Genomic DNA, 25,523 nt, shown 5'->3' on the forward strand with positions numbered 1-25,523 from the left:
TTATAGAAGTAATTTATAAATCTGTTTAACTTTCTGGCACCAGTTGATTTAAAAAAAAAAAAAAGTTTATCACCGGAGTACCCCTTTATTTCAAGTAAAGCGGTCATTTACCATGTATGGGTGTGAGAAGCAGGACCCACAGGCTTTATTCAACAGTCCTGCCTGCATTTGCACAACTTTATTATTTTACATAAAATGATTGACTTAAATAATAGAAAACTACATAACATACAGTGACAGATCTCATTTTTATATATATATTTGGCTTTACTTTGTGGATCAATAAAAAATAATGACTTTCCTCCTTGTTTGATTTTTCCTCATGTTCTATAGACTTCTGCATTGATATAAATAAAATGGGATTAAGATCTCTTCACACTGTTTCTCAGCCCCTAGACATCTTTTCCCCTATCCAAAGGATAGGGAACAAGATGTCTGATCTCCAGACCCGCACTCCAGTTATCCGCATGCACAGAGAAAACACCATGGTGGAATAAGAGCGACCACAGCCATCACACCCACTGCTTAACTCTCACATAGACACGGCCCGAAGCCTAGCCCAGCCAGCGTTGTAAACATAAATGGATGGAGATCGTGGGGAGTCCCAGCAGCTGCACCCCCTGTGATCAGACATGTTGATAGGGGATAAGATGTCTAGCGGCGGAGTACCCTTTTAATGCTATGCTGTTCTGCCGATCAAAAAGCAACAGAAACCTAACAATATGTTACACAAATGTGAACAGAGCCTGTTACTTATGAGAAGCAGCCACATGACTGGAAGTCCTTGAAAAGGAGACTGTCAATGCCAACATGACCCCAAAACAAAGCAAAATACAATTGGGCTCCAGTAGTGTGGCCACTACCATAACACATTAATGCAGCAATGAAAATGATTTTAAGGCTGCATTTGCAGAGCATTTTATCAGTACCATTACATTGGTAACACATGAGGACATCCTGCCAGAAAGGTATGCCGATATGTATCATGGCATACCAACAACAGGCCCATTAATAGACCAATAACAGTACTGGCCACTATCCAGAATGTCTAAAGTGCAGCAGACATGTCCCGCAAAAAAGGCATAAAGGGCTGCATATGTCAGTCGCTGACTATGCTTGGTCCATCACATTCAGTAAGCCAGTTGCCAGTACATTGTGGCATATAAGTCAGCTTTTTGACAGGATGCCATCATATATCTCCCACATACTAATAAAACAACAATGATAATAAGGATGCAGGTGCCAATAAATAGCAGTTAAATATAAAAATGTATTCCTTCATTAATACGTCTTTGCTGCCAAACTAATTTAGTTGTACTAAGGCCCCATGCTACAGGCCCTGAGTTGTGCAGAGCCGTACTGAACATCCGTATGCCTCTAATTTTATAAGGAATTAAGGAACCTGGCAGTATAGGGGAATACTGTTGCATGCTACTTTGAATGCTGTATTAGAGCAGGGTCACACAGGGCACATCCGCAGCGTATTTGACGCAGCTTGGAGCTAGTTCTGCAGTCACCCTGTGACTGCTGTCAGTGCATCCGCAGCATGAAAATGCTGCCAATGCGCCCTGTGTGACCCTGCTCCTATGGTGATAGTAGCCGCTAATAACTTTGTTTCCAGCTCTTTAATACAGTGCTGTACAGAATCACAATGACAACACAGAGTGCATACCAATTCTTAATATGGACCCACACAAAGACCTGTTGACGCACTGCATGTGATCAAAACCACACCTACATGCAGTGGCCAATGGCTGCACAATTTTGCCAGTAAAACAGCATTACTGGCAAAATAGTGCAGCTATTGGCCTCCCCATGAGGGCTTGGTTTTGTTCCCACAAGGCAGTCCTAGTCTGAGAACCTGGCCTAAGGCAATTGTGAAGACTAGCGCTTTCATTATCTACGCACATCTGGTTTTTTTTTGGGGGGGGGGCTAAAAGTCCCCACCTGTAGAAAGACTAAGTAGCGGATGCATTACAGTACCATTGTGGCTTAACCACTATTTTCCTCAATCATGGCTATAAGTCTTGTCAAAACCGTGACGGCACCAGAACACATCCTGAACAAACCAGACATTATGTGTAGTGTAGTATTATAAGCTTTCTCCATATTCTGTTTGCACATTAGTTGGCAGTCAAAAGTGACAAAAACAGAAGGCTCAAATGACTAAGAAAAGTGTTAATAAATGCGACACCAAAACCACATCCATTAAATATTTTATGGAGACTTCCAGGTTTTAAAAGTAAAGAAAACAAAAACTGCACTTGGCTTTCTGGAGCAGGGCTGCTTTGTTTCTTAAAATAATTCATGACAAACCAGCCCCTACAAAGAATGCGACCTGGAACTGGTTTTGTTATTGTATTGTCCACCTCTCTTTTGCAGATATGTATTGTATGTGTACAAATCACCTTTCTCTTCTGTGGAAATCCATTGCGGGCTTATAGACGGATGTAGAAAGAGTGGTAAAGAAGTGTCTGATAAGACAAGAGACAGATTATAATTAAGGGTGCTCTGATGACCAAAATATATCCTTCCTCAAATGAAAATGGAGTAATGGGATGGGTTCATCTCCTTAAATACCAACATTGTAGAACTGTACTGACACCAACCACTACCACAGACTCTAATACAAACCTTGACTTCCTTTTTACCTAGAGTAAGAAATAAATGCAGTTTTGTTTCTTAAAAATACTGAATATTTTCAGAAAATGATCCAAAATCTAACATGATGTTAACAATTTAACAATATATGGATGAAGGGCAAAACTATTGTCATCGTTGATTTGAAGTCCTCTCCACTTCCTCCAAAGGCTTTGGTATTTACAAGCAAGGGTTTTACCTTTGTGTTGGTGAAATCCAAAACTGACCATATTGAACAGCACTTGATGTGATGAGGTGCTACCTGCACATAGGCTCTGAAACTAGCAAACAAACTTTCACCAAGGCCATGATGACGTTAGCAAATGAAGGCGCCATTGTGCTTTATGGGAATGTGAAAGCCATAGGATTCCTTTAAAATTATGAGTTAGCAAACTAGGATATTCCACAGATATGCGATTAAATCCACAATATGGAAACATGATGTGAAAATTTCGCTCCAGGACAAGTAGAGAGGCCCAAACCACCAAAAAGAAAAAAAATGGATATGGTCTTAAGATGTCTCCAAATGTCTGTTTAAACCCTTTGAAACTGCCCAAAGGGCTGATCTTCACTTTAGTCCAGCCAAAAGAAATTTGACTGTGCAATTTTTTGTTGTGTTACTTTGTACAGACTATGTACATTCTACAAGGTTCCTTAGTGCTACACCGTTGTACTTTTTGTCCCTGCGATTTGAGGACGTGCAAACTCCACAAAGTCATCAATGAGAACTGGCCATGCTCCTGTAAAAAGGAATAACATGGCATTAGACAATTTTAACATATAATAATACAAGTACTAAAAAAAGGCAATAGAAAGTAAAAGATGTTCTCCAGGACCCTATAACATCGATGATCTATCTTTAGGATAGGGTACTATTGTTTGACTGACTGTATTGTTTGACTGACTGGGTTTGTCTTTCAGACGTCATTGATTAAAGGGTTTCTGACACTCCACTTCCTCTCCCTGGTTGTCACAGAACTATACAGTGATCCCTCAACTTACAATGGCCTCAACATACAATAGTTTCAACATGCAATAATCTTTTCTGGACAATTGTAACTTGAAACCAGACTCAACATACAATGTACGGACAGTCCAGATCTGTGAAACGTGTCACAACTGGAGGAATTGACCAATCAGAATGGGCATTTTACTGGTAAATCGCCTGTATTACTGAAGTGCATGCACTGACTGTTGTCTGGTAGTGCCCCCTACAGTACAGGGAAGAACTACAATTTCTGTACTACTCCTTACGTGTGCCAGGGTTAGCTACTCCTTTGGACACCAAGTAAGGGCGGCTCCATTTGGGACACTGGGTGTACTGTATATAGTGTGTACATAAACTATTGTTTCCCAACCAGGGTGCCTCCAGCTGTTGCAAAACTACAACTCCCAGCATGCCCGGACAGCCAACGGCTGTCTGGGCATGCTGGGAGTTGTAGTTTTGCAACAACTGGTGGCACCCTGGTTGGGAAACACTGACATAGACCGTGATTTACAGCTCCCAGCAGATCTTTCTTACTTTTATATGTAAGGACTTGCTTTATCTGTATTAGTTATCTACTTATTTATCTTTAATCCTCACTTTAATCCACATTTTGGTGGCTTCAGAACCAATTACCAGGTTTCCATAGAGTTATGGTCTCAACATACAATGGTCGTCCTAAAACCAATTAATATTGTAACTTGAGGGACCACTGTACTGTTATAAAACAGGAGGGGGCGGGTGCTTGTCCTGATCATCTCATGCTGAACCAAACGCAATGTCCAATAACTGCATGCTGTTACCGATGTTGCAGCCAGATTATGCTTCTACTGGACATCATTGTGGGTGTAGTTTGAGCCGCACATGATGACTGGGACAAGAACCTGTCCCCTCCTGTCTTAAAACAGTATACTTCCGAGATGACCAGGGAGCAGAAATGGTGCGTCGGGAACTGAAGAGGTAGGACCTTTTCTGCTTCACAGAGAACCCCTTTAAACATGGATGGCCTTTTCTAAAGTCCCCAAAAAACCCTTTAATATTTGTATGATCAGTAAATCATGGGCTATAAAACCTTGAGGTTTACATTACTACTCAGATCTTCACATAGCACAAAGTTTAAAAAGGTTTTCCACAATCTAAATGCATAACATATCCACAGGATGAGTAGTACTTGGTGGTGGTCTGACCACTGTGACCCCCACCAATCACCAGAGTGGGGGTCCACATTCAGACACTGGTCAGACACTTATCCTCTATTCTGCAGATAGGTAGTGATACGGAAATCCTATTGTATTGATGAGGTAACACTAGAATACAAAATAATTCTATACTTACCTTCCTCATCATAGTTAGACATATCATCTGCTATCATTGTGCTGAAATCTAGTAATAGGTTCCATGTGTCCTTAGGTATCGACCTTTTATGATGTTCCTTAGTACAAGAGGAAAGAGGTTTTCAAGTACAAGGCTTACAGAAACAAAATCTATTTGCAATAAAAAGTACCTTTATGTGGTTCACACCAGTATTCAAAGTGGACCTACACATGAATGAAGAAATCAGACAAATAGCACCCAAGTCAAACAACTCACAGACAAAGACTACACAGACATGTGATGGCTGAGATCTGCCAAACACAACACTTCCCCCATAATACAGGCCCTATCAAAATCTATGTACAAAAATGTATGGGTACCATCCAGTGTTGGGTTCCAGTACATTAAAGGGGTACTCCGGCCCTAAGACATCTTAACCCCTATCCAATGGATAGAGGATAACATGTCTGATTGCAGGGGTCCTGCCGCTGGGGACTTCCGCAATCTCTCATGCAGCACCCACCTGTGTGTACTCTACGCAGCGCTGGAGGCTCAGAGTCTGAAGTCTCATGATACTCTGGCGCCGTAGCCCCAGCACTGCGTGGAGTACACACAGGTGGGTGCTGCATGAGAGATTGCGGGGGTTCCCAGCAGCAGGACCCCTGCGATCAGACATCTTATCCCCTATGCTTTGGATAGGGGATAAGACGTCTTAGGGCCAGAGTACCCCTTTAAGCCCTATGTGATGCCACATGGTGCTTTAGTTCAACAACATATTATGGAGATATTGTCCATAATAGAAAAACATTTTTTTTTAAAAGAGAACCTGTCAGGTCCCCGGGGTCTCACACCCTGGCCCTAGGACCTGACAGATAATAACAGCATTCACACGTGGTCCTGCTCAATGCAACAGAGCAAAAAAAAAAAAAAAAAGCTTTAAAATGGGAACACTGTGACTGGTATCCAGTCACAGGGGGATCAGATGTGGTAGCTTCCAGTCACGCTCATGATACCACGCCTTCTGCTCAGACTGGCTTTACTGACACCTTGAGGCACGAAAGAGCACTACATTTAGACAGTCAATCAAGCTTGAGTTGCGGCATGGAAAACATGACGGAGTCATTGCATGACATTCCCTGTGACTGGATACCACAGTCAAAGTGCGCCCTGTTTAAAGTTCTTTTTTTCTCTATGTAGATAAGTAGCATAGAGCTAAGAACAACAGGTTCTCTTTAAGGGGGAATGTCACACATCATCCAGTTGTGCGCGCCACATTTTTTTTTCTCTGCAGAATATTGTAAGGGAGAGAAACCATATCCAATCAAAATGACCATAGACCTGCATTTTGTTTTGGGCACAGTTTTAAGTGAGAGTGCATTAACCCCTTCCCGCAAAATCAGGTACATGTACGTGGTGATTTGGGATGACTTCCCGCAAAACCACGTACATGTACCTGATGAATGAAAACGGTCACAGCGCCGTCGGGCACTGCGCCAGTTTGGCGATCCTGGCAGCAACACACTGCCTGGCAATTGGCGTCACCATCCAGGGACCAATCGCCCTGGTCCAGTCTGTGTGACAGCTGACCAATAGAAAGCTTTTTCAGCCCCGGGAACCCTGGCTCCTCCTGCTGGCTGTCTCCAACGCTTCAGTGTAAGGAGAGAAGCGATCGGAGAAGAAGCCTGTGCAGGAGAGCCAGAGAAATACATTAAATTGCCCCCAAACATGCCAAAAAAGCCCCCTTCAGTCCAGTGACAGTGAGGCAGGAAGGAGCAGAGAGAGATAATCCTGCCACCTGTCACTGATCATCATCATCCTGTCAGTCTCTGTTAACCCCTTCACTGCCAGATCACCCTCAGTGACACTATACATTAATCCCTTCACTGCCAGTGGCAGTGATTGTCAGTGGCCATCCTGTCAGTGGCCATCCTGTCATCCTGTAACCCCTTTGCTGCCAGATCACAACCAGTGACCTATCCATTAACCCCTTCACTGCCAGTCGCAATGACTGTCAGTTGTCATCCCGTTTAATTCCGTTGGTTTATAAAAAGAAAAATATAAAAATATAAAAAAATACTTTTAGTTAGCGTCTAGGGAAAGGTTGGAGTCACCCTTTTTAGGGCGAGTGCTCTATTAGGAGGGGTCAGTCTGTATAAAGTTTTTCAAGTTCTTATTATAAAAATCCTTTTTAAAATATAAAAAAATAATTAGCTAAAGGTGAAATTGGTGTTGCAGTTGTCACATACAAGCGTTCAGTGACATTTGACAGTTTTTACATTTCACCTGCTTCACAAATCTTTTTCTAGGGTGCCATCAGTAGGAAGTTGAGACACCTAGTGGTACCACCATCACTGCCCTGTACCTTATCACTGTCCACCTGTGTTTGACACCTACAAAAATGATTAAGCATGTCTACAGCGCAGAAGAGGCCTATGAGATGTCGTTTGCAGATTCTGGCTCTGACAGCAGAGAGGATCTGGAATATTTAGTATCCTCTTCATCAGAATCCTCATATGATGAATCCCCTGAAAGGTGCCCTGAGCCTAGTGCACAAGAGCAGCCAAGTTCAGCTGTCCCTACATGGATCCCCACTAATAATTTTATACCCCAGATCCCCGATTTTACAGCCACCCCAGGCATCCATGTAGACACAACAGGGTTTCGGGAAATTCATTTTTTTAAATAGTTTTTCTTCGACGACCTGATAAACCTCATGGTGGCCGAAACAAATTTGTATACGGAGCAATTGATTGCACGCAATCCTTGCAAATATTATGCTAAGCCCCACAAATGACCCCCAACTGATGCCACAGAAATGTGCTAGTTTGGTGTACTTGTACTAAATATGGGCATTTCCAGAAAAAAAAATGAAAAAAAAATAAAAAAAAAACACACTATAAAGGGCCTACTGGGATACAGACCTCCTATACCATACCGCTCTTTACCCCCTTGTTATGTCTAGGACTCTATTTGAAATTATTATTATTATAATGCAGGAATCTGAATAATGATGAATAACTACTCCAAAGTGACCCTGCCTTTTATAAGGATATTTAAAATTCAGCCTATAATTACCCATTACAATTCTAAATTTAGTCAAGTTTATACCGACAAACAACACATTTCAGTGGACCAATCTCTGGTTCATTTCAAGGGCAGGTTACGTTTCAGGCAGTACCTTCCAAATAAAAGGGCTAGGTACGGAATAAAGCTGTACAAACTTTGCGAAAGTGAAACAGGTTATACTTTTAAGTTTAGGGTTTATGAAGGAAAATATATATCCATTCAGCCCCCAGAGTGTCCCCCTTTCCTTAAAACAAGTTGGAGGATAGTATGGGATTTAATCCATCCTTACAGGACCACTGTTACCACGTATATATTGATAATTTTTACAACAGTGTCCCCCTTCTGAAGTCCCTTGCTGCCAGAACTATAGCTGAGTGTGGCACATCAGAAAAAAATCAAAAAGACCTACCGAAAACTTTTATTGCAACACCAGCGCCCAGAGGACAAAGTAGGGCTGTTTGTTCAGACACTCTGATGTTGCTCAAATACAAGGACAAACGAGATGTCCTTGTGTTGACAACACTCCATGGTGACCAGTCAACCCCAGTTCCAATCCGAGGAACCATAGAGCATAACAACAAGCCTGTGTGTAGCCAGGATTTTAATAAATATATGGGAGGGGTGGACCTTTCCGATCAGGTCCTGCAGCCCTACAGCACCTTAAGAAAATCTAAGGCATGGTATAAAAAGGCATCCGTGTACCTGATCTAAGTTGGGCTATATAATTCCTTTGTCCTTTATAGAAATGCTGGTCCCTTCTTAGAATTCCAGGAAGCAGTGATTAAATCACTCATATTTGGGGACCAAGAAGAAGAGGCCATCAGTTCTTCCCAAATGAGGTTCTCAAGAATTGTCCGTGGACAGAATTTCCCTGGCATATTACCTCCCACAGAAAAGAAAAGGAGACCCCAAAAACATTGTCACGTCTGCAATGCAAGAGGGACTCGAAAGGACACAACCCATATTTGTGAAACGTGCCATTCTAAACCAGGCCTCTGTATTGGTGAATGCTTTCGAGCTTACCATACAGCCACTGATTTGAAAAAAATAATGTAAAAAAATAATTGATTTCTCATACTCCGCTTTTTTCCCTATTTTACCATCTGACATTCCCTTCAAAGCCAAAAAAAATTCCCATTATATCCCTAGATAAATACTTTCATGAGTACAATAAAACAAGGAAAAATTCCCATTATATCCCTAGAAGAATACTTTAATGGGTGAAATGTTCTTCAAGGAGACACTCATGTTTTAGGATCTTTTCCTAAAAAAACATTTAGCTCATATATCCGTTCATATATTATCTCAAAAAGTGTACAATAGCAAATTTGATGCTGTTAAATCCTCTATTGTTTTGCACCCTGCCGTGTCCCGTGCGGGTTAATGCATGAAAACAACATGCAATTCAAGATTGTAAAAAATGTTAATAAAGTTTGAAGTCTTATAAAGTATCCAAAAATGTATATTTTTTTTTAAAGTGATGCTAAAATAAAGTAAACAAATGGAAATCTATATCTGATAAAAAAAAACGTGTAGTATAAAGAAACTTACGTGATATATAACAGTTGAAAGTAGCTAAAAACGTAATTTTTTTCTCGCAAATATTAAGTTTTATAAATCGGAGAAAATTATTATCACTTTTTTTTTTTTCCCACACATAAATGAAGTACAATATGTCATGAAAAAAAAAAAACCTCGGAACTGCGTTGATAAATAAAAGCTTTCCAAAGTTATTACCACATAGAGAGACACATGTCAGATTGGAATAAAAGGCCTTGGTCATTAAGGTCAAAACAGGCTGTTGAGCAAAGGGGTTAATGTGTAAGGGATGGGCAAAAGGAACATGCAATATACTTTATCAGGTAGTTAGTCTTACACTAAATAGCCAAAAAACTGTTCTAATTATTCTTTATTTCTCTAAATAAGGAAAAGACACACTTACCAATAAAAACTTGTTCCATAAGTCTAGGAATTTAAATCTTCCATTTAGAACTAAATTCCAATAGGCAATGGCCATTTCTAAGTCTGAAAAGTGATAACATTATTTTGAGTGCCAGATGTGGATGTAACAGACAGATGTTATTTCAGTTCAGCACAATCTACACATACCTAGACCTTTTTGCCCTGGATTTTTTGCAAAGTTGAATGTAAACTGATAAAAGTCCTTAAATCGCCCTGGATCTTTTAATTCTTGTTCCATTTTCGGTAGCTGTGCTTTTAACTTTTCTATACTGTCACACCTGCATTGAAAAACGCATTTCAGGTTTTTTATTACAACAACAACTACAAAAATCTCTATTTCTATAGTGGAAGCATAGTCCACAAAATGATATACCACAAATACACAAGGTATAAAAGGACAGTGGATCTTTCCCGTAAAAGCATAAGGATGTTTTCCATACCGAGGAAACTTGAAAACCACCAAATCTAAAGATAATAACAACCTTTGTCAGAAACCCCTTTGAAATATCCTGAAAACTTCTGATCTAGTCACAACTATGTACAGATATTGCACCTGTCAAACATTTCTGGAACGTGGGAAGGGATCACCATGCTTTGAACAGGTATGTGATCTGCCACCCCTCAGCTATCTAAACATGTCACTATTTCCTTTTTCACAAAGAGACCTAGGGTCATTTGAAGTTAGAGGGGTTCTCCGCTGCTCAACGTTTTTGGAACAGACTGTTCAGAACGCTGGTACCGGCGTCGGGAACTTGTGACATCATAGCCCTGCCCCTGACGTCACGCCCCACCCTCAATGCAAGTCTATGGAAGGGCTGTCACACCCCCTCCCATAGAATTGCATTGAGGGGGCGAGGTATGTCATGAGGGGCGGGGCTATGACGTCACAAGCTTCCGGCGCCGACTCCAGCGCTCTGAACAGTTTGTTCCAAACTCTAAGCAGCGGAGAACCCATTTAAGTCAAACTTGAAAGTAAAAGTTATGGCCTATCTATAGGATAGGTGATAATGAGATGACTGGTGGGGTGTATTTGCTGGGGTCACTATTGACCACAAGAACAGAGGTCTCTTTTACTCTTGGTTGAAAGATGCTAGGCTACCACTCTATTTTCTTTTTATGGGCCTCACAGAGATAGCCAAGCACTGTTTTAGTTGGAAATCTCAAAGTGCATGGAGTGGTGGTCAAGTATGCATACTACTGCTCCACTTCCTCAGGGAACAAGGGACTTCTGTACTTGTATCAGTGGGGGTCTCAGCCTTCAGACCCCTCCACCTATCACCTAGTTATCACCTATAATCGGGGGGGGGGGGGGGGGGACACACAGCACTAGCTCATTCTCAGCTATCTTAAATGGTTAACGCTAAAGTGTTTGGTTATTTCCTTAGTATTTAAGTGCAAACAAGGTAACTAGAACATCTTTCATGAAGGATTAATAGCACGCCCACTACTTACCCTAATTCAATCATGCCATCCATGAACTCCTGCTTTGAAAACTCGCATTGTGTGGCTGCTCTGAACTTCCACGCAATAATTAATACACTGACACTGGCGGGATCAAGTGCCAAATCATCGCAGAACTGCTGGATGCCATCTATTCCAATTTTATTTTCATCCTGAGGGTCTGCACAGCAAAAGGGAAGAATGTCTCATGGGAATGTATTCTCAAACATAGCCAGTGGTGTGCAAACAGGTACATTTGGATGTAACACCTTGTAAAATGATGTTTCCATGAAAAAAGCACAAAAAACTAGCAAACTTCTAATGAGATTTAACAAAAACAAAAAACACAAGATATGTGCCATGGGTTATATAGGGATCGACCGATATCGGTTTTTTAGGGCCGATACCGATAATCGGTGCAGGTTAGGGCCGATAGCCGATAACTTATACCGATATTCTGGTATAAGTTATCGGCTATTTAACCCCCTGCGACACCGCTGCAGATCATTGATTTAAAGCGGGCGCTTTAAATCAATGATCTGCAGTGGCTTTTGCGGGGCCATAGACCGCCGCCGCCACCCGCTTCTCTCCCCTACCTGTCAGGGTGGTCCGGGCCATCCATCCATCGTTCATGTAGTGTCCGGGGGCGTTCCGGGTGGAGGGTGGTCCGGTCCGGGCTGTCCTTCTTCTCCGGCGGTCATCTTCTCCACTCCGGGCAGGCTCCGGCCTAGTACGCTGCATAGACGCCGCTGCGCAGCGACGCACCTGACGTCACGGCGTAGTGGCGTCTATGCAGCGTACTAGGCCGGAGCCTGCCCGGAGTGGAGAAGATGATCCCCGGAGAAGGACAGCCCGGCCCGGACCACCCGGAACGCCCCCGGACACTACAGGAAGGAAGGATGGATGGCCCGGACCACCCCCATTACGGGTAAGTTACATTTTTTTATTGACTCGGAGGGTGGGGGAGGGGCCCGACCGATATAGCGGTATGGGCAAAAATCCATACCGGTATACCGCCTAGCATCACGGTGGGGGGTGCGACGCGGTGCGGTGGGTCGGGGGTGCGGTGTGTCGAGGGGGTGGCGGTCGCGGTGCGGTGGGGGCGGTGCGGGGGGCGGTGCATTATCGGCAAGATAATTGCCGATACCGATAATGCCCAAAATCGTGATTATCGGCCGATAATATCGGCCATACGGATAATCGGTCGATCCCTATTAAAAATACAGTGTTGGTCTGATTACATTTCTGTTTTAGGGTATGTCCCAACATACTATATATTCTGCAAATGTTGTATATTCTGAAAATCTGCAACATACATAGTACATGTGAACATACCCTTAAACTTGATTTGTCTTCACTGCATTTGAGCTTGGCTGCACAAGGACTGATGATCCACCCATTTCTACTTACACAATTATCTCGGAGTCTTTATTAAAGCCCTTCCATGACCTTTCACAAAGTGATGTCACAGTTTAGCAGCTTATTGTTGCCGAGGTATAAGGGCCCATTCTGTGAACAGCGGGCGCCGCGGAAATCAATTGCCACTAGGGCCACATGGACATGCACAATCCCCATGGAATTTTGCCAAAAGAACGAACGAGTTTATTCTTTCGGAGGAGTCCATAATTTGAATTTTTGCTGCGAAAATTCTGCAGTGTGCATGGGGCAGCAGAATCCCATTGAAAACAATGGGATGCTGCTGCACCGGTATTTCCGAGTTGTGAAATTCCATAGTGTGTCCCTAACAGTCAGAAGCAAATACTACACACACACTAGCCCAACTATCGCTTCTTGAACGGAGTGGTGGTGTCTAACTTAGGCAACAAGCTGTCAAAAAAGGGATGAAAGGAGAAGGAGGCACATCTGCTAACCTGACATGCCCTAGCTCCATTAGTTGAAATCAGAATACATAAAAAAACTATGGGGGGAGGGGACCATTTCATACACCATCGCAGTGTGGCTGAATTGTGGTGCAAGCTCCAGTTTTAAGCAAATTATTTTCACATAGTGCAAATTTTTTTTACATTTTTTGCTACTATGGCTATGTTCCCATTCAAAAAAGTTTGCCAATGTATACCTCAGCATATTCCTGACGGGCCAATTAACTTAAATTGTTAATTTTCCAAATGTATACATTAATTGTGCATCCAACAAAACTTGTCTCCCAACATTCTTGTATAGCTAACCATCTGGTGCATGGTATAAACAAGTCAGTGAGCCATTTCTCAACTTCATTAAAGTAGTAAATCTGTTTTACTCCCCTTTCCTAAACCCTAGAGAAACCTTTACAAGTGTTTTTTCTCTTAGGACATTTATGACATATCCACATCATATCCCATAGACTTGCATTGAGGGGGAGGGGTGTGACGTCACAAGGGGGTGGAGTCGTGAAGTCAAGATACTCCGTCCCCGTGGTCGGGTGGCATAACACTGAGAGCCTCCAGCGCTTCCTGTAGTGCTTAGAGGTGGATGCTGCATGCTAGATTGCAGGGGTCCCCTGCCATCAGACATCCTTTGGATAGAGGATAAGATGTCTAGGGGCCGGAGTAGCCCTTTAAGTCCTGCTACATAAACTGACATGCTTCAGATTTAAAATCCACCACTGCAGATTTTTTCAAGCGGCATGTGAAGAAGGTTTATACAAATACCACCAACTTTGCTGCTACTGAAATACACTGCACAGAATCTGCACCATATCTGCCCTAAGGCCATGTTCACATGGCGGAATTTCACTGGAAATATTCAGCTCGGAAATTGTTTTCAAAGGGATTCTGCTGCATCGTGCACATGGCAGAATTTCTTTGGCAGATGTTCATGAATATGTTCATTCTTTCGGTGGAATCTGCTCAGAAAAGCACTGCCATCTCTAGCTCCAATATTTTCCACCATGTTAACATATACTAAAGCAGAACTCAAGTCACATGATTCTACTCGGGGGCTTTATTTCTCCATTACAATCCTGTTCCAGTCCCACTGGTCACCCACAGCATTTTAGGTCTTTCTGTATGACACTCACTGTGAGTCTTAGAGATGTATACAGAAATTGACTACTGGTCCACATAGCATTTGCTGTGGGATTTGGACAGTCACATGGGCAAATAGAACAGGACTGTATTGGGGAAATAAATAAATAATATTTACCAGGGTGCTGCTTTCTGGTGTGAATACAGCCCATCCAAGTGATAATGTTCTGGGGACACTGTCCTCTGCAGTACTTACCCTTGTATCTATTATAAAGCTGCTCTAATTTCTTTCTGTCCAATGCTCCTTTTACACTCTCTCGGATATAGAGTTCAGGGTTCTGAAAAAAGTTGTCTGTGGCGACATCTAACTTCCACTCATTCTGTGACAGGCAACTAACTGCAGTCTTTTCACTGGATTGTGTGAAGATCATAAACTGACGAACTTTATCTTTCTGCGAGGATTTCAACTTGTTCTGTGGAGGAAGAGACATTGAGAAATAAATAAGTGGTAGCATAGAATGCAGACGCACTTTTTCTTCCCCAAAACTGGGGGGGAAAAGTCGGTGCGTCTTATACGGCGAATACACCCCTATCGCGGCGGTCCCTGCGGCCATCAACGGCCGGGACCCGCGGCTAATACAGGACATCACCGATCCCGGTGATGCCCTGTTATTAACCCTTTAGACGCGGCGATCAAAGCCGACCGCCGCATCTGAAGGGAAAGTGACACTAACCTGGCTGTTCAGTCGGGCTGTTCGGGACCGCCGGGATTTCATGGCTGCGGTCCCGAACAGCCCGACTGAATAGCCGGGTTAGTGCTTACAGGACACCGGGAGGGACCTTACTTGCCTCCTCGGTGTCTTCTCCGTTCAGGGATCCCCTGTATGGCCGGCGTTCTCCTTCCTCGTCATCACGTCGTCACGTACGTGCGTCGGCGTGCGTAACAACGTGATGGCGGCGACGGAGAGCGAGGATACGCGGCCGGCAGCAGAGACGTTCCGGAGCGACGGGGACACGGCGACAGTGATGGAGCGACATCCAGGGCAGCGGTGACGGGTTCGGAGCGGCGAGAACACGTGAGTATTACCTCCTATGCAGTGGTCTTCAATCTGCGGACCTCCAGATGTTGCAAAACTACAACTCCCAGCATGCCCGGACAGCCAACGGCTGTCCGGGCATGCTGGGAGTTGTAGTTTTGCAACATCTGGAGGTCCGCAGGTTGAAGACTAGAGATGAGTGAACTTACAGTAAATTTGATTTGTCACGAACTTCTCGGCTCGGCAGTTGATGACTTTTCCTGCGTAAATTAGTTCAGCCTTCAGGTGCTCCGGTGGGCTGGAAAAGGTGGATACAGTCCTAGGAAAGAGTCTCCTAGGACTGTATCCACCTTTTCCAGCCCACCGGAGCACCGGAAAGCTGAACTAATTTATGCAGGAAAAGTCATCAACTGCCGAGCCGAGAAGTTTGTGACGAATCGAATTTACTGTAAGTTCGCTCATCTCTAATGAAGACCATTTTTGGGTTCAAAATCTTTATTTTTTTAGATTTTGCACCTATAAATTGGGTGCGTCTTATAGGGCGAAAAATACGGTATATTCTTCAATTTCCTCTGTGTATTCTCTATTGCGATGGCTTAGCCCCGTTAAGTTGAACTACACAATATCCAGGCTACCAGATATGCTTTCTGCAATGAATAGGCTTCAATATGGCCCCTTTTACACTGGTCAACTTGTAGCTCCTTAGGGTCACACATGCCATATTTTGCTGCATATTTTCTGAAGCTGATTTTGCTACCCATTAAATTCAATGGGTAGGAAAATATGCAGCAACAAATACGCAGCAGAATATGTCACATGTGACCCTACCCTTAGACTTACACAAGTCTGATTAAGGCCACAAGGACCTTCTTTAGGCTAGGATTCCACTTGTTTTTTTTTTTCCTGCGTTTTTATTTCTTTTTTGACAGAAAAAAAAAACGCCAGAAAAAACACCAGTGCAATTTCCTGCATCTGTCGTTTTTGCATTTGAGTAGAAATTGCATTTTTGGCCCCTTTGGCGTTTTTTTTCAAAATTTGTTGGGTACCAAAAAAAAACTGTTCTATGATGGGAGTAGTAGTACCTGTACTAATAGACATATCGCCCGATGCGATCGTCCATAATATAGCAGAGATGCGGAGCGGCTCTATACAGCATTCGTATCTCTGCTCTGTGCTAGTGTACCAGTGATGTGAATAGAACATCACTCAGTCATATTTTCCGCCCAGAGTGGGGATTGGCCAGATGGTTGCAGCCAATCACAGCTCTCAGAGGGAAATATGAATGAGTGATGTTCTACCGAGCAGAGATGCGTAGTGTAGGAGAAAGCCACTCCGCATCTCTGCAATAGATAGGACGATCGCATCGGGTGTCAGGAGTGACACCCACTGTGACCTGTCCTTAACTGCAGGTACTACAACTCCCAAAATGGAGCACACTCTGCACCATGTTGGGAGCTGTAGTACCTGCATTAATAAACAGATCGCAGCGAGTGTAACTTCTGACACCTGTAGGTATTACTGCTCCCAGCATTGAGCAGAGTGTGCTCCATGTTGGGAGCTGTAGTACCTGCAGTTAAGGAAAGATCACAGCGGATTTCACTCCTGACACCCACTGCGATCCTCCTGTATAATGTATAGATGCGGCCGGCCGCACTTCTATGGTCCCCTGCACAGACTTCTATGTGAGAAAAACGCCACAATTTCAGGGGGGAAAACACCATAGGCTCAACATGCTGCGATTTTGCAAAACTGCCAAGGAGCTGAAAAAGAGTGAAAAAAAACACAACAGGATAAAAAAAAAAGTGGAAAAATAATTTAGAGTTTTTTCATTGATTTACAGCCAACATCTGGCCGCAGCGTTTTTGGATGAAAAAACGCCATGCGGCAGAATTGGTGTTCCCCCCCCAAAAAAAACAAAAAAAACAAGTGGAATTCCAGCCTTAAGACTCTGTTGGGTGAATGCCAGCCTAAAGATACATTAGATATTTGTGCCATGAGCTTTTACAGAGCATAAAGCAAATGGACAGCCTTAGGCTGCTTTCACACTATGAAAAGTACCATTATAAAATAGTGGGCGATCGCAGGGTTAAACCGACATTAGAAAATCCCTAACATACGTTAGAAAATGTCATTATAGTCTATGGGATTTTTCTAATAACCGTTTTAACCCGTTATTGCCCGTTATTCATAACAGATGTTATTTTATGACGGGAGATAGTAATGGGAGAAATAACGCATGCACCATTTCTTCCGTTCAATCGCCCGTCACAAAATAACGCCCGTTATTCATAACGGGTTAAAAACGGCTATTAGAAAAATCCCATAGACTATAATAGGATTTTCTAACGTATGTTAGGGATTTTCTAATGGCGGTTTAACCCCGCGACCGCCCGCTATTTTATAACGGGTACTTTTCATAGTGTGAAAGCAGCCTTAGTCATGACCCCAGGTCCAACAGATCCCAGACTAATGGGTTAACCACGTTCTCATAGTTTTGACAGGACTAAGGACTTCAGCAGAGAAGCTACAAACATTTACCAAAACAAGATGTGCTCTAGACTTCTCATTTGCTTTCTGTTTCAGTTTGGAAATGTTTTTAAATCAACTGGTGCCAGAAAATTAATTTGTAAATTACTACTTTTTAAATATCTTAATCCTTCCAGTACTTATGAGCTGCTGCATACTACACAGGAAGGGCTCTTTCACACTGCCGCTGAGTACAGTTAGCGGTAGTTTCGTTGTAAAATGACCCGGAGTTTAGCGGGAGAAAAATTACTGCATGTCCGGTATTTTTCTCCCGCTACGTCCTCCAAAATAATGAACACTCGATGGACCCTGTGCAAATTCAACGGGATCCGTCGGGACCCATTGGTGCCTGTTGTGCTCCAATCCGGTCGGGGTCCGTTAAGCACAAAAAAATAAATAAATAAAAAAACCTTGACGGGACAGAACATAGCGGTAGTGTGAACCTAAGTTGTGTAGTTCTTTTCAGTCTGACCACAGTGCTCTCTGGTACCACCTCTGTCCATGTCAGGAACTGTCCAGAGTTGGATCAAATCCCCATAGCAAACCTTTCCTGCTCTAAACAATTCCTGACACGGACAGAGGTGGCAGCAGAGAGCACTGTGGAAAGACTGGAAAGAACTACACAACGTTCCCTGAAGCATACAGCAGCTGATAAGTACTGGAAGGATTGAGATTTTTGAATAGAAGTCATTTACAAATCTGTAAAACTTCCTGGCACCAGTGATTTGATTTTTTTCCTCCAGAGTACCCCTTTAATAAGCCTGCCACTCACACCTATCCATACATAGAGATTTAGATATATATATATATATACACTTCATCATGGGCCATATACAGAGGTGTGAATGAGGCTGATGTTGCACACTATTGACCCCTCCACCCTTTCTGCACAATAACACATAGGTTACTTTATAATATCTATTACATATATGTGATGTCATGAACCCTTTTATTTAGAGCTGTTCACTGATATCCACACAATCCGAACCTGTCAAACAGGGTTTGACATATTAAACTTGGACAGGGAGCTGTTTAATAGCTGTACATTTCCAGCATACCGGAATACAGCTGCTTGGGAATAACAGTTACTGTGTAGTATAGATCGCTTATAAGCCATTTTAATAGGTTACATATTGACTGGACCTGGGTCTTAGCTGAGGAGTGTGAGCACATGGGGGGGGGGGGGGGGGGGTAAAAAGGCCCCCGTACACATTAGATACACCCTGGGGGAGATTTAGCAAAACCTGTGTAGAGAAAAAGTTGACCAGTTGTCCATAAAAACCAATCAGATCACTTCTTTCATTTCTCAAAAATAAAAGAAGCAATCCGATTGGTTGTTATGGGCAACTGGTCAACTTTCCCTCAGCTCTGCACGGGTTTTGGCTAAATCTCCCACATTATACCCGATGATGGTCGAAATAATGCAGACGGCAAAAACACCTGAAGCACGTATTCAAAGGCAAACATTAACTCTTCTAAAAGTTCACTGTGATACTAATCTGATGAAGGGGGAGACTCCCCCGAAACACGTAATCCTTCTGTTTTATTGTTTTTTATGCTATTCTAAATAAAGTGTCCAGTGTTTTGTACTACCTACATCTCTGGCTACGGTTTGTTATCTCCACCATTGGAACCAGCAGCGCCATCCCAAGGTTTTTTTGCTGTGCTACTTTTGGTCTTCTCCCAGGAAACGGTTCTACCTCTCCTGCAACCTGAGGCTTAGCAGCGGTTCCTGCTTTCTTCTCTAACCCCAATCGTGGGTTGATATGCAAGTTTTTACTTGCCGCAAGGTGAGCAGCCACTACCTATGGGCCTTATAGGCCCCGCTACACCTTTATCTCTGTCTTTTATTATCCCTACGGTATCACCCGAGGCGCCCCCTCTGGTCTCCGTTTTCTTTCCTTCACTTACACTTAAAAGTTCACTGTGGGCATACAGACTAATCAGGTCTATTCCAATGGTAATGTCCTGTGTATTTCTAGTTTTCCATTTAGTCAACATAAAGCAGCACTGTTTTGTCCATTGAAATGATAGATACCATACAAAAAAAAAACAGACAGACCCCACTGGAGTCAATGGCGTCCGTTAGGCGCTGTTGGTGCCGGGCGCACAGCGGATCCGCCAGTTGAGGGTTTTTTCATACTTCTCCATGGATAAAGCAGCACAGGTGTATGCCTAGCCTTACTCGGACATCACTAACGTATAATGGGTTCCACTATGGCGTCTGATGTTTTGGCATGAACAGCATGCTGCGCTATTCTTTCTGTCGAAACATAAGACACTATGGCGGAACCCATTATACGTCCGCGGGGGTCCACTGGGCACAATTGCTAACTAGTGTGGCTATCTGGTACCAAATATGGCGGGGCGACTGAGGCTCTGTGAATGGGGTACATCTGTTCACCTTTCCTTTGGTATACATACCAATGTATCCCAACCAGGGTGCCTCCAGCTGTTGCAAAACTACAACTCCAAGCATGCCCGTGGAGGCACTCTGTTTGGGAAGCACTGACATACAGGCCAAAGATAAGGTGAGAGCCTAAGTCTGGGGCATGCCAACCTGTAATGGCAGGATATATTGTTGGTAAAGTTTGGGAGAATTTCCTGGCATATAACACTGTGTTGCCTATAGTGCCCATGTTTGTCCTCTATGTATGGAGAGAGGTTCATAGAGATTTGTGTAACACAATACTGCCACACACGGGGGCCACTGGGTGACAACTGCACCACTCACCCATGGGTGTCATCACATCAGCCCCTCTACACCAGCAGGGATGACAGGACAGCTGGGGGCACCTGTGTGCTGAGGACTGCAAGTCACCCAGCTTTCCCAGGAGCAGTCACTACTCTAGTGACAGGAGACTTCAGCCACACCGGCCATGCTGTGTCCTACAGGGCAGAGGTGGCAGTGCCCGGGCACACAGCGCTCTCAGGTCACACAGACCATAGACTAGGCCCTGCCACCTGCACTCCAGTATCCCCGGCTCGGAGCCCTCCTCCCGCCCAGCAGCGGTGCCATGCCGCCCCCCCACTACAGGCCTGGCCGGGCCCAGTATACCACACCGGCGACGCTAGGCCCGGCGCTCTCACTCACCATGTTGGTGCTCGGCCTCCCGGTGAGTGTGAGTGGTGCTCTCCGCTCTCACGGGCTCTCGGCGATCTCGCTCATGCGCAATGATGCTGCGGCCTGCGGCACGTACGAAGAGATGAGGCCGGCACGGCAGGCACTCTGCGCCGGGGACACACAGCCGGGGAGGCCGCTGGGAGACAGCTGCGACACAGGGGGCGGAGAGACAGAAAGTGCCGGGCTCGGGGCAGTGCCAGTCTGGTGCCCGTGGTCACACACAGTGTTATTATAGGTCAGCCTCCTCCTGAAGGTTCCCACATGTCTAGAGGACTGCGGCACACGGGAAAGGATGTCCCACTTCACATTCACAACACAGGTGACAGGGGGTAAAGGTATCCTGCTAATACCCACCGCGGGAAATAGGAAGTCTACTAGTGCCCACCACGGGTAATAGAAAGCCTACTAGTGCCCACCACGGGAAATAGGAAATCTACTAGTGCCCACTATGGGAAATAGAAAGTCTACTAGTGTGCCCACTATGGGAAATAGAAAGCCTACTAGTGCCCACCACGGGGAATAGGAAGTCTACTAGTGCCCACTATGGGAAATAGAAAGTCTACTAGTGCCCACCACGGGAAATAGAAAGTCTACTAGTGCCCACCACGGAAATAAAAAGTCTACTAGTGCCCACTATGGGAAATAGAAAGCCTACTAGTGCCCACCACGGGAAATAGGAAGCCTGCTAGTGCCCACCACGGGAAATAGGAAGCCTACTAGTGCCCACCACGGGAAATAGGAAGTCTACTAGTGCCCACCACGGGAAATAGTAAGTCTACTAGTGCCCACTATGGGAAATAGAAAGTCTACTAGTGCCCACTATGGGAAATAGAAAGTCTACTAGTGCCCACTATGGGAAATAGAAAGTCTACTAGTGCCAACTATGGGAAATAGAAAGTCTACTAGTGCCCACTATGGGAAATAGGAAGTCTACTAGTGCCCACTATGGGAAATAGGAAGCCTACTAGTGCCCACTATGGGAAATAGAAAGCCTACTAGTGCCCACCACGGGAAATAGGAAGTCTACTAGTGCCCACTATGGGAAATAGGAAGTCTACTAAAGCCCACTATGGGAAATAGAAAGCCTACTAGTGCCCACCACGGGAAATAGAAAGCCTACTAGTGCCCACTATGGGAAATAGAAAGCCTACTAGTGCCCACTACGGGTAATAGGAAGTCTACTAGTGCCCACTATGGGAAATAGAAAGCCTACTAGTGCCCACCACGGGAAATAGAAAGCCTACTAGTGCCCACTATGGGAAATAGAAAGCCTACTAGTGCCCACTATGGGAAATAGAAAGCCTACTAGTGCCCACCACAGGAAATAGAAAGCCTACTAGTGCCCACTATGGGAAATAGAAAGCCTACTAGTGCCCACCACGGGAAATAGAAAGCCTACTAGTGCCCACCACGGGAAATAGAAAGTCTACTAGTGCCCACCACGGGGAATAGGAAGTCTACTAGTGTGCCCACCACGGGAAATAGGAAGTCTACTAGTGCCCACCACGGGTAATAGGAAGTCTACTAGTGCCCACTATGGGTAATAGGAAGTCTACTAGTGCCCACCACGGGAAATAGAAAGCCTACTAGTGCCCACTATGGGAAATAGAAAGCCTACTAGTGCCCACCACAGGAAATAGAAAGCCTACTAGTGCCCACCACGGGGAATAGGAAGTCTACTAGTGCCCACTATGAGAAATAGAAAGCCTACTAGTGCCCACCACGGGAAATAGAAAGTCTACTAGTGCCCACCACGGGAAATAGAAAGTCTACTAGTGCCCACCACGGGAAATAGAAAGCCTACTAGTGCCCACTATGGGAAATAGAAAGCCTACTAGTGTGCCCACCACGGGAAATAGAAAGCCTACTAGTGCCCACCACGGGAAATAGAAAGCCTACTAGTGCCCACTATGGGAAATAGAAAGCCTACTAGTGCCCACTATGGGAAATAGAAAGCCTACTAGTGCCCACCACAGGAAATAGAAAGCCTACTAGTGCCCACTATGGGAAATAGAAAGCCTACTAGTGCCCACCACGGGAAATAGAAAGCCTACTAGTGCCCACCACGGGAAATAGGAAGTCTACTAGTGCCCACCACAGGAAATAGAAAGCCTACTAGTGCCCACCACGGGAAATAGAAAGCCTACTAGTGTGCCCACTATGGGAAATAGAAAGCCTGCTAGTGCCCACCACAGGAATAAGAAAGCCTACTAGTGCCCACCACAGGAAATAGAAAGCCTACTAGTGCCCACCACAGGAAATAGAAAGCCTACTAGTGCCCACCACAGGAAATAGAAAGCCTACTAGTGCCCACCACAGGGAATAGAAAGTCTACTAGTGCCCACTATGGGAAATAGAAAGCCTACTAGTGCCCACTATGGGAAATAGAAAGCCTACTAGTGCCCACCACGGGAAATAGAAAGCCTACTAGTGCCCACCACGGGAAATAGAAAGTCTACTAGTGCCCACTATGGGAAATAGAAAGCCTACTCGTGCCCACTGTGGGAAAAAGAAAGCCTACTAGTGCCCACCACGGGAAATAGAAAGCCTACTAGTGCCCACCACGGGAAATAGAAAGCCTACTAGTGCCCACTATGGGAAATAGAAAGCCTACTAGTGCCCACTATGGGAAATAGAAAGCCTACTAGTGCCCACTATGGGAAATAGAAAGCCTACTAGTGCCCACTACGGGTAATAGGAAGTCTACTAGTGCCCACTATGGGAAATAGAAAGCCTACTAGTGCCCACTATGGGAAATAGAAAGCCTACTAGTGCCCACCACGGGTAATAGGAAGTCTACTAGTGCCCACCACGGGTAATAGGAAGTCTACTAGTGCCCACCACGGGAAATAGAAAGCCTACTAGTGCCCACCACGGGGAATAGGAAGTCTACTAGTGTGCCCACCACGGGAAATAGGAAGTCTACTAGTGCCCACCACGGGTAATAGGAAGTCTACTAGTGCCCACTATGGGTAATAGGAAGTCTACTAGTGCCCACCACGGGAAATAGAAAGCCTACTAGTGCCCACTATGGGAAATAGAAAGCCTACTAGTGCCCACCACAGGAAATAGAAAGCCTACTAGTGCCCACCATGGGGAATAGAAAGTCTACTAGTGCCCACTATGGGAAATAGAAAGCCTACTAGTGCCCACCACGGGTAATAGGAAGTCTACTAGTGCCCACCACGGGGAATAGGAAGTCTACTAGTGCCCACTATGGGAAATAGAAAGCCTACTAGTGCCCACCACGGGAAATAGAAAGTCTACTAGTGCCCACCACGGGAAATAGAAAGTCTACTAGTGCCCACCACGGGAAATAGAAAGCCTACTAGTGCCCACTATGGGAAATAGAAAGCCTACTAGTGTGCCCACCACGGGAAATAGAAAGCCTACTAGTGCCCACTATGGGAAATAGAAAGCCTACTAGTGCCCACTATGGGAAATAGAAAGCCTACTAGTGCCCACCACAGGAAATAGAAAGCCTACTAGTGCCCACCACGGGTAATAGGAAGTCTACTAGTGCCCACCACGGGGAATAGGAAGTCTACTAGTGCCCACCACGGGAAATAGAAAGCCTACTAGTGCCCACCACGGGAAATAGAAAGCCTACTTGTGCCCACCATGGGAAATAGAAAGTCTACTAGTGCCCACCACGGGGAATAGGAAGTCTACTAGTGTGCCCACCACGGGAAATAGGAAGTCTACTAGTGCCCACCACGGGTAATAGGAAGTCTACTAGTGCCCACCACGGGTAATAGGAAGTCTACTAGTGCTCACTATGGGTAATAGGAAGTCTACTAGTGCCCACCACGGGAAATAGAAAGCCTACTAATGCCCACTATGGGAAATAGAAAGCCTACTAGTGCCCACCACAGGAAATAGAAAGCCTACTAGTGCCCACCATGGGGAATAGAAAGTCTACTAGTGCCCACTATGGGAAATAGAAAGCCTACTAGTGCCCACCACGGGTAATAGGAAGTCTACTAGTGCCCACCACGGGGAATAGGAAGTCTACTAGTGCCCACCACGGGTAATAGGAAGTCTACTAGTGCTCACTATGGGTAATAGGAAGTCTACTAGTGCCCACCACGGGAAATAGAAAGCCTACTAATGCCCACTATGGGAAATAGAAAGCCTACTAGTGCCCACCACAGGAAATAGAAAGCCTACTAGTGCCTACCATGGGGAATAGAAAGTCTACTAGTGCCCACTATGGGAAATAGAAAGCCTACTAGTGCCCACCACGGGTAATAGGAAGTCTACTAGTGCCCACCACGGGGAATAGGAAGTCTACTAGTGCCCACTATGGGAAATAGAAAGCCTACTAGTGCCCACCACGGGAAATAGAAAGTCTACTAGTGCCCACCACGGGAAATAGAAAGTCTACTAGTGCCCACCACGGGAAATAGAAAGCCTACTAGTGCCCACTATGGGAAATAGAAAGCCTACTAGTGTGCCCACCACGG

At 44.6% G+C, this 25,523-nt stretch overlaps 1 protein-coding gene across 1 annotated transcript; it reads right to left on the bottom strand.

Moving 5' to 3' along the window:
* Positions 1–21,453, bottom strand: DCUN1D1 (defective in cullin neddylation 1 domain containing 1). Its single transcript, XM_056565295.1, has 7 exons — positions 21,028–21,453; positions 14,627–14,843; positions 11,420–11,588; positions 10,115–10,245; positions 9,948–10,030; positions 4,961–5,057; positions 1–3,380 (listed from the first exon to the last, which is right to left on the bottom strand). The coding sequence occupies exons 1-7, from the start codon at positions 21,028–21,030 to the stop codon at positions 3,301–3,303; spliced, it is 780 nt and encodes a 259-aa protein (XP_056421270.1). The 5' UTR covers positions 21,031–21,453; the 3' UTR covers positions 1–3,300.
* Positions 21,454–25,523: the final 4,070 nt, after the last annotated feature.

This window comes from Hyla sarda, chromosome 3 (assembly GCF_029499605.1).
Source record: "Hyla sarda isolate aHylSar1 chromosome 3, aHylSar1.hap1, whole genome shotgun sequence".
NCBI classification, from domain to species: domain Eukaryota; kingdom Metazoa; phylum Chordata; class Amphibia; order Anura; family Hylidae; genus Hyla; species Hyla sarda.